The sequence below is a fragment of the Giraffa tippelskirchi genome, chromosome 10 (genome assembly GCF_054371585.1).
Source record: "Giraffa tippelskirchi isolate mGirTip1 chromosome 10, T2T-mGirTip1v1.2.pri, whole genome shotgun sequence".
Classification (NCBI taxonomy): domain Eukaryota; kingdom Metazoa; phylum Chordata; class Mammalia; order Artiodactyla; family Giraffidae; genus Giraffa; species Giraffa tippelskirchi.
Genome location: NC_137284.1, coordinates 114,090,815 through 114,100,865, shown reverse-complemented (window position 1 = coordinate 114,100,865; position 10,051 = coordinate 114,090,815). Strand labels below are relative to the sequence as shown.

At 49.1% G+C, this 10,051-nt stretch overlaps 1 protein-coding gene across 1 annotated transcript; it reads right to left on the bottom strand.

Annotated features, from left to right (window-relative positions):
* Positions 1-3,875: 3,875 nt before the first annotated feature.
* On the bottom strand, positions 3,876-6,988 carry HOXA13 (homeobox A13). Its single transcript, XM_081534959.1, has 2 exons — positions 6,067-6,988; positions 3,876-5,346 (listed from the first exon to the last, which is right to left on the bottom strand). Exons 1-2 carry the CDS (start codon positions 6,986-6,988, stop codon positions 5,102-5,104), a joined length of 1,167 nt encoding a protein of 388 aa, XP_081391085.1. The 3' UTR covers positions 3,876-5,101.
* Positions 6,989-10,051: the final 3,063 nt, after the last annotated feature.

Here is a 10,051-nt window from a genome sequence, read left to right as displayed (position 1 = left end):
TGAGCCTCCATTTTGAGGAGAGTGTTCCTAGCGACGCGCGGAGGATTCTGAGCCTTCTTGGCCCACGAGGGGCGCGGCATCGCGTGGCTTCCCCAGTCCGCTGCGGTTCCTCTCCCGCGCGTCCTCGGTCCCTGCACCGAGGGAGGGGTGGGGGGCGGCCCCCGCGCCGCTGCGCGACTGCCAGCCAAGGTTCGCACATCTCCAAGGCCTCGCTATGATGACCGCTTCCCGGTGGGTCCAGCTCTTCGGCGGCGCGACGAAGCCAGGCAGAAATGAAATCAACTGTGGCGAGGCCTTGGCTGCTTCCACGGAGTTTTTCTGTGCCAGCGTCTTTTTTTTTTTTTTCTTCCCTTGAAAATCAAATTAAAAATAGCAAACACCTTTCAGACATTGGTCGGGCGCTAGGTAGAGGCGCTAGGATTGAAGCAGCCGATCAGCAAGTGGGTATTTTCATAAAGAATGAAGCCGGCTGTTATTTACACGGCGGCCTGGCGGGTGAAAACTTAATTATTGTGTGCGTGTCCTAGACCGAAGCATAAATCTCCCCAGGCCTCTTGGATAACGTTACATCTCTGCTTATGAAAAATGGGATGTGAGCAACTCGCTGCACATTTCTCTGATTCTCCAGGTCTTGGGCTGCTGACACGCATTCGATCAACTTTAAAGGAATGCGCATAAATCAGCGAGCCCCTAGCGTCTCCTCCATAGAAGTTCGCAAATCCGGAAGGGCGCCTCTGAACCCACCCGGTCTGGGGTTTAGCAGTCCCGGGCAGGCTCGTCTCCGCTACGAAAGAAACTCGTGAATTCGCAGACCGGAGCGAGTACCCGCATCCTCACCAAACCCTCCAAACACACTCAGCAGGATGTAATCTGCACATATATTATACGGTGAAATGTGTCATTATCTACCCGCACACATATGTTATCATCCTCAGCTGAATTTCGCTGCCTCGTGAAGTTTTAAGAAAATATCTCAAATAGGTTGAATTTTTTAAAAAGAATAATTTTCTCACCCTTTCTTGAAAATTTCTTGAAAGTTTTCTGTTAAAAAAATCACCAGTTTAAATAGATGGCTCTGTATCAGGCATAAATAGTAGTGAAATGCAAAGTGGCATTTTACAATCATCCACTTAAAATACCTTAATAAATTTGACAGTATTAAGAGCAGATGGAAAGAGTAGTTTTAAGTCCCATATTTACAATTTTAAAAAATGGTAACATGACAGGCTATTACAGGATTAAAAATCATTGTTAATTTGATAGATGGAAATGGTGTCTAGTTGTTTCCATATTATAATTTCTTACTCTGAAAGTGTACCCCTTTTGGGGAAAAAAATATACTTGAATCAGGGATTCAATAACACTCTCCCAGTGTCTGGCATTATTATTCCTATATGGTGGCTGGCATCCTCCTAGACGCCTATTTTCTAAAGGTTTAGATTAATTGCTATTTGGGTATTAGGGAACCATCACACTCCATGCTTACTTCAGGTTATCCAGTAGATCCATGAGAATTTTAAGTAAAAGGTAAAATCAACATTATCAATAACTTTTTCAGAAGAGAGAGAAAGAGAAAAAAACAACCTCTGAAATATCTTCTGTCATTAATTTAAAAAACTGAAGGGAGAAAAAAAAGAAAACTACTTTACCCAGAGTTCCTGCAGTGGCGACGGCTTGTGAAAAGGGTGGTATTCCTGCTGCAGAGCTGCTGTTGGCCTTCTTCCTAGGCCTGAGGCTCAGAATATTTCTTACATCTAAAGAAAACTATCCCCCATCAACAGAAGAGTCCCCTTTGGAGGTGTTCGTAAACACACAGTTTGATCCAGCTTTGAGGGGATTTTCCACCACTTTAAACATTTTGGGAGAAAGTTGTTACTTTGGCTTGGTGGCAGCTCATTTAGAAACGGAGTGCTGTAGAATAAGATGTGGGGAGGTTGATTTGAAGCACCGTTTTCATTTGTTTCCACAAATGGAGTGAAAATCCTCAGGGCAGCAAAACTTGATTGCACTTCACAAGACCATTCCATGTGTACGTTTCAAGACCATGCTGTTTTTAGACAGCTTTAGAGATTCTTTCTGTAATTCTCCATCTATAAAGGAGTTCTAAGTCTTCAGGTTGGAGAGGTTTCTGTCAGCATCAGCCAAGTTTGTTATCAACTGATATTATTTTCCATAAAATGATGAATAAGATTACTCAGTTCACAATTACTTTCCTCTTAACATAAAGATAAAATTCACCTCATCTCAAAATTTTGCGTCCTAAAGATCTTGGTTCCACCAACATTTCAATGCATATATGCATAGCATAGCACATTTTTGACAAAAACTCATCACCTTATGTGTATATTAAATATAGAAACATATATATGTATTAGTTATGACTCTAAATACAGCATCCAATGTGTTGTTAGGGGTCAATAAGTAGTAGATATGATTGTTATTGCCAGTATAGTTTTGATGGTGGTTGTTAACATTAAATGTATATATTTCTTCCATAAATCAAACGGCAGCTTAGAAAACATCAGTATAAGATTGCACACCACCCAGGCGCAGCACTCGTCTCGGAGCTATCCAGGATAACTCTCCTTCTGCATCCATATTATGGTCATTTTATAGATATGAGATCTTTAAGCTCTCCATACTGACCTCTTAAGAGGTGCGTTTCTTTGAATTTCTGAAATGTAACTCTAGAGCTCTAGAGTTAGCAAGGCATCTGAAACTTTTTATTTACCGTATAGATCCCTTACAGCTCTAGTTAGGATGGTAGACCACCTTGGAGGGTGAGGGCCAAGAAAGAAAGGTTATTTAAGAACACCTCTTAGACTAACAAAAATGTACAGCTTTAAAGCAGATCTGCAGAAATCTGATGCAGAGGAAGCTGCTATGAATACAAATCAAACTCGGCCATTAAAGAAAAGGAGCAAAACTTCATCATGTAAGGTACATTTTGGACCTCAACACTCAAATCACCTTAAATTACACCATCTTGGGTCATCAGTAATTAATGATACTCTATCTGTACAGATTCTACAAATATATATACAAGCACACACAAGCACTAATATGCAAATGTATACATGTATACACATATGATATATATTCACATATATACAGGCACGTGTATAACTTACATATATTCAAATTTGCTCCATCTGGTGCCAAAGAAATGAGTACTAAATCTCTAAAACAAGGAGTCAAGGAGGTAAGACCTTTTGATTCCCTTGAAGCTGAAGAATTACAAGGAAGCTTGTCAACGCGAGGTGGCGCCCTTGATCTACTAATCCAGCTGAGGCCAATTCATGAGCTGTCAAAAGTCAAGGTCACAAATTGTCTTTTTTCATCAAGGTCAAGGTTTAAGGCCTTTCCTAGTCCTGTCATTTCAACAAATATCAAAACCTGCCCTTTCAGACACATGCAGACCCAACAGGAGATTTTAAAATACGACAGGCTGGGCATCGCTGATACTAAACAACTGGTTTTCATTTTCCACAGGGAGCCTGGGAATTTATACTATCTCCTCCTCCTTTCTTTTCTCTCCTTTTCAGAATACCTGACACTTTAACCTTCTTAAAGCACTCATCTAAATTTTTAGGATTTTAGTTGTGAGGGATTTCTCCCTTTGCTTAAAAAATTTGTAGCCAAAAAAAAAGAAAAGAATGGTCCTTAGTTTGTATAGAACAAACCACCGGCTCCTTTTCTTTCTGTGAAGTGCATGTTTAGCATAAGAAAATAATGACTATTTCCTTCAGATTTTAATGACAGTGTCTATTTTATTAACATAATTAATACCACTATATCAACTATCTACAGGTCTAAGGCTTTTTTAAAACTATTATTTTTAGTAGAAATATTTGAAAAGCAGGTGCACAAATACATTTTCACAGTGTGCTGAATGTCTTTATTTACAAGATAGCATTTTATAGTGAATATGAACAAAATGAATGTGCTGGTTGAAATAACTTCTTGATTAAAGGTGTGCTGTGAAGATGAACCCCTAAACTTTCTAATGCAGTCTCATAACACAATAAACAAGGAAAAAATACTAATTCCTTAATAGATCAGAAATATAGAATGTAAACATCTAAATGTTTTAGGGGAATGGATTTCCATTTTGAGTTTTCTAAAAATAAAAAAAGAAAATTATTATTTCTCCAGCCAATGTTTAGTAAATATTGGGAAATATCAATTTATGTGAAAAATTAATTGTATTGAAACCAAAGGCCACCATGTTAGGGTGGGAGCTCTCAAGAGATCTGACATAAAGTGAATTCTGTGAATTATCTGATGCTTTAAATATTTTTAAATGTATCAAATCCTTTGAAAAGTGGATTATATTGGGGTAGAAAATATTGTCCAAATGCCACAAAAAAAACTTGTCATAAGCAATTAAAAATTATCATCAGAAGGACATTCCCAACCCCGGGTTCTCCTATGGCCTCAAAGGCTCACTCCGATGGTTGTATTTACTCCCAAGACAAACGATCCTCGGAAGAACTTTCTCTCCCTTTGCCCCTTCATAGTAAATAGTCCAAGACCATTATTTCAGTACCTTCTCCTCCTTTCCTTTCTAAATCTATACATGACGTGTTATGCAGAATATACAACAACGGTAGGAATTTCACTAAGATTTACCTGAGCAGTCACTTAACATGCAAAGGGGACGGTAATCGTGACCCAGAAGACAAGGAGATGTTTACAACAGCCTCTTGCATTTGTAACCAACTTTCCGATCATTGATCATTATCATATAACATAGTGTCCTAACATATAACGGTCACATAAATACTTACAAGAGTTCAGTAAAAGGGTAAACTTATCTGAAATTGCATATTTGGGGGGCTGATGTTTGACTCTAGAGTTTGTCATTTAATGGTCTGTCGGAGTTGGCGGGAGAACTGGCAGTCTTTACCATTTCTTAAAGTTTTAAGAGTTGTAGATTCCACAGGAGAAAGAGATCCCCCTTAGAAAAGCAAAATGCCAGTGTCTCTCTCTTTCTCTTTCCCATTCTTCAATTATTATTAGCATTATAACCATTATCTGGGCAAAGCAACGAGTTCTGAAGCATTTCTTCAAGTTGCCCTCTAGCTCCACTTTTAATCCATTAACTAGTGGTCTTGAGTTTGTTGATAACTTTTTTCTCTTTGACCCTTCTGTTCTGGAACCAGATTGTAACCTGTCGCTCCGAGAGATTCGTTGTGGCTGATATCCGCCTCCGTTTGTCCTTGGTAATGAATTTGTTTGTAGCGTATTCCCGTTCGAGTTCTTTTAATTGCACCTTGGTGTAAGGGACGCGCTTCTTTCTCCCCCGCCTGTAGGAGCTGGCGTCTGAGGGATGCGAGACCACGTCTGGAAGATAGGGAAGAAGGCAAGTTATAGAGGGATCAGATCCAGGCCAGGACACAGGCGACAGCTCTCTCTGAGCCACCGCCTTGCAGTGCCCGGCTGCCCTTTGCCATCCGCTGTACAATCCAGCCCTTCTGCCAAAAACTGGAGGGTCAGTGGGGAGGGTGGGAAGTTCTGCACTGAAATGAAATCGCCGAGATCCAATGATTACCCCAGCCTGGGCCACTCTGCCCGCACAGCGGCGGGGCTTCGCTTGATCTCCTGGCCCAGCGGCTCAAATCTTAGCCTCCAGGCTCAGGGGACAACGCTCCCATGCCTGATTCCTTTCTATATCGCCAAAGCCCCAACACTTGATGCTCCTACACTGAAGGCATTTTTGAGAGAATGAATACGGGCAATTTGATAAATCATTTCCAGGTCAATTTCCCATCCTTAAAGTTCATGTCAGGGGCTGGCGAGGGCGGAGCGCAGAGGGAGAAGGAAGACAGCGAGGGTCCCCAGGAGCTTCTTCCCAGCCATCCCTCACCCAGGGAGAGCCAGGATCAGCCCAACTCCAGGGCAGTGAGGGCAGCGCCAGCCTGCCAGGGTCGGGCTCCCAGGGGTGCAGCACCACTAGGACAGGCCAGGAAGAGAGCAGAGGGGCACGAGGGTGACCCAGGAGCGAGCGGAGGAGAAGCTGGGGCGGAACCGGAGGACCGGGGCTGAGAAGGGGGCGCCATTTACCGGGCAGAGTGGACTTCCAGAGGTGGGGAGGCTGCGCCTGCTCTTTGGGGCAGTACATTTGGCCGTTCCAGCCGTTGGGCAGCGCCCAGGGCTGGTAGCTTTCCATGGGAAGACCCAGGGGCTCGTGGCGCGACTCGCCGGGGCCCCCGAGGCCCGGCACCACCGGCATATCCAGGTAGCCAGGCACGGGCTGGTGGTGGTGGTAAGGCCCGGGTGCGTAGCCCTGGTGGTAGAAGGCGAACTCCTTAGCGCGGGAGCTGAACTCCTCGGCCGCGGGGCCGGCGGTGTCCATGTACTTGTCCGCGAAGGCAGCGGCGGCGGCGGCCGAGGCGGGCTGCGCGCAAGACTTGATGGCGTTGGGGTGCGGGCCCATGCGCGCGCAAGGATAGTAGCCGCTGCCGAAATAGCCGTAGGGCAGCGCTGCGGGCCCCGACGAGCTCTGCGCCGCCGCCGAGCAGGGACTGCACTGTTTGGCGGCCTCGGCGCCTGCTGGGCCCGCGGGGCCCGGTCCTCCCGAGGACGACGCCGCCGCCGCCGCCGCTGCAGCGGCGGCGGCGGCGGCAGCGGCGGCGGCGGCCGACGGGGGCGCCTCCCCAGGCGCGCTGCTGTAGGCGGCCGCGGCGCCGGGCGCCAGGGGCGCCGGGTGCGCCATCAGGTTGCGGCACTGGTTGGCCGCGGCCGCCGCCGCCGCCGCGGCCGCCGCCGCCACCGAGAAGTTGCCCCCCGCGGCCGCAGCCGCCGGGTGGGGGAAGCCCCCGCCCCCGGCCCCAGCCGCTGCCGCCGCTGCCGCCGCCGCCGCCGCCGCCGCCGCCCCTTCCATGTTCTTGTTGAGCTCGTCGGCCACCAGGCCGCCGCCGTTGTCGTAGAGAAACATGACGGTGGGCTCGATCCAGCGGGGGTGGAGGAGCACGGAGGCTGTCATAGCACGAGCCGCATGGAGAAGACCCCAGTGGCGCTGTTTTAAAAAGCCCCCAAGAAGTGAAGAGCGCGCGGCGCGGGGCCGGGGCCCGAGCGAGGGGGGCGGATCGCGCCCCGCGGGGTCGCGCCAGGCGGCCGCCCATTGGCCCGGCCCCCCCTTCCTCCCGCTCCGCCCACGGCGTATGCAAAGCGGGCGGCTCCAAGCCCGGCTCTGCCCTGTACACTCGCCGTCCCCACCGCCGCCCGCGCCGTCCCCAGCGCCAGCGCCCGCCGCGCGGCCGCGCACCATTCACCCAGGGGAAAGGCGGGGGGTGCAGGAGGGTTGGGGCGGAGGACATGGCGGGCGGAGAGGGGAGGCAACGGCGACCTCTTCGCAGCTCGCTTTCCCTTCCCCTCTCCCAGTGGGGCTCGGAGCGGCGTACGGCGGGGAGGGGACGGGGCGAGATGTTGGGTGACGACCTGAGGCGGTGGGGACAGGTCAGGTAAATCTGCGGGCATCTGGGGACGGTAAAGTAGCGCGGCGCAGACCAGGCTGCGTGTTTCCTGGGGCCTCTGGCGCCGTTTTCTTTCCAGGTATCTGCGCCCCTTTCTGCAGCGAGACGCCTGCACCGACACTTGCGCTTTCGGCTGTCGGCTTCGACAGCGTCGCGATTTGGCTGTCTTTCCGAGGAGCGGTTGCGGGGCGTTTGCGGATGCGCCTGTCTCATGAGTCCCAGGACATTCCACTGGAAAGCTTGCACTGCATCTAGAAGCTTTCTCCGCTCTGTCCATAGTGTTGGTGGGCAATCTCCTAGACTCGCCTTTAGGCCCATAGGCTCAGGACGACCCATTACAGTCACACACGGACATAAGCGCATATACAACCAAGTGTACTCTGGTGCCACACTCACACGTTTATATACAGACTTTGTTCCTCACTTTGCCCCCGTAGCAACTCTTCTTCCTCCAGAAGCTTTGAGATGGAGAGAGTGATTTCTGGGCACCGTTTTTCAGTGCTCCCTTGTCTCCAACCCGTCTGGCCTGTCTTGGAAGGAGTTTAAGAGGAACAGGCCCCAGCTGGGTGCTGAGTTGGGACTCTCTTCTGGGGTTAATGAGGCTTCACAGAGCCTGGGCCGGAGCTGACTCTCCAGGCACCCTGGCACTCTCTATCACACTCTGTTTTGGGACAAGAGAAAGAGACTCTTTGGGGCCATTTCACATCTCCCTCCCCACCTTCCCCTGGTAGGACTGGGGAAGAGCACTGTCTCCAGCCGCAGAAAGGATGCCTGGCCCGCCTCTGTCCATGAACCAGCTCAAGAAGTCTTTTGCCCTCTGTGCCTGGGAAATGCAGCCCTTTCCTGAGAGCACAGTGGGGTGTTGATGCTGGAAGAGCCAAGGGGTCGCCACATTTTGGTGAGGGATTTTGGGGTCCTGTGGCTTTGGGATCATATACTTCTATCTCCGATTGCGGATGTTGTGAGTTGCTCAGATGCCCAGAAAGGGGACTTGCATTCAAAGTGAAAGTGGGTGCATTCCATCGGGACATCAGGGTTGGGAAGAGTGCTGGACTCCCATCCCAGGCAGACTGGTGAGCAGCCAGGCTTGGACCTGCCTCCTGTCTCAGCTTGCAGACTCAGCCCTAAGCTCAAGGCACTGTGAATATCACCACCCTAGTCAGCTCTCTAAGGTTTCTGGTCTTCCTGAAGTGTCCGAACCAAGAAGGCTGAGCTCCGGCTTTTATCCACCCTGATCCCGGGTTTGTCCGGACCAATGTAAGTGTTGCCCAATAAAACCTTCTATGACCCCCCCCCTCCCTGCCATACACATACCCAGTGTGCCCTTTCCCTCCTGCCTTTTTAGTAGCTCCGGGTAAATATTGATTTGCCCCCAGTTTACCTCCTCCCTGACTTGGCCATTTGCAGCCTAAAGAACCAGCCCCTGTAGGGACTTGATTTTTGTGTCACTTTCCGGCCCGTTCACCCCCCTTCCTTCCTCCAAGTGGCATTGTAAAACTCATGATGACAAAGAGACAGGGTAGGGTTTGAGGCCCCAGTTCCCAAGGACTTGAGGGCTGTTTTACATACAGGTCAGACACGGCTGGAGGCCAAGGTCAAGTTGAAAGTTGTAGTCTAGCCATGGTGAGAACTGCCCTGCAAGCCTGGAGACTCTGGTAGCTTCTAAAGGAATACCGCCCACCTCCCCTCACTCCTGATTCCTTTTTCCTTTAGAATTCCTCCTGTTTCTGGTTCTGTTTGGTTACCCAGCTTTTTTTTTTTTTTTTTTTTTTACTGCCTTCTCCGAGTTTTAGGGGCAGTGTTTACAGACTCTTCTTCTCTGCCTCCGCCCTGCTCTTGGCCCGAGCTTCGTGCCTCTTCTGTTTTCTAGCCAGACCCGGAAAAACGAAAACACTACTCCGAGAGCCCCCACCAGCCAGCTCCTGTGCCAGCTCACCTCTGGCCATGGCATGGCGCAGCTGCCTGCCGGTGCACGCTGCGGCCAAGGCCAGCTCCACATTCTTGCCTCACTCTCCCCACTTTGCCGGAGACCAAGCCCTGAATGAAGAGGAAGGGCCCCAGCTTCACAGACTGCCAAAGCCAACTGGGTCCCTCCTCACCAAAAATGGTGAGACAAGATTTCATTTTGTCTGCTGAGGAGCCCCAAGCAGGTTTGTCTGGGAGGGATGGCACTGAGGGGAAGACTTTGGGTTGCATCTTGAATTAGGTTTTGCTACCTAAGCTTGGTGACCCCGCTAAGGAAGGGCTTCAGGCCAGGCCTGATTTATTTATTGCGCTTTGAGTTGGATCTTTAGTGATCAGGTTATGGGGATATTTTCTTATTCTAAATATCTGTATCAACTTTTGAAAACTCTTGAGATGTGATTACTTAGGGGGAGGCAGCCTGCCTGTTTCCTTCTTGTCTTAGATCTCAATCTACATGAAGTGATTTTTCTACCAGACAACTTAGTGATGTCCTGGCATGCCTTCACTGTTTTTAAAAGTCAGCAGGTCCCGTTAGATATTGAGTTATAGCCACCAGTGGGGATGGTTTACAGAATTTGGATGAACTCTGTGAATAATTTTGGTTTTAC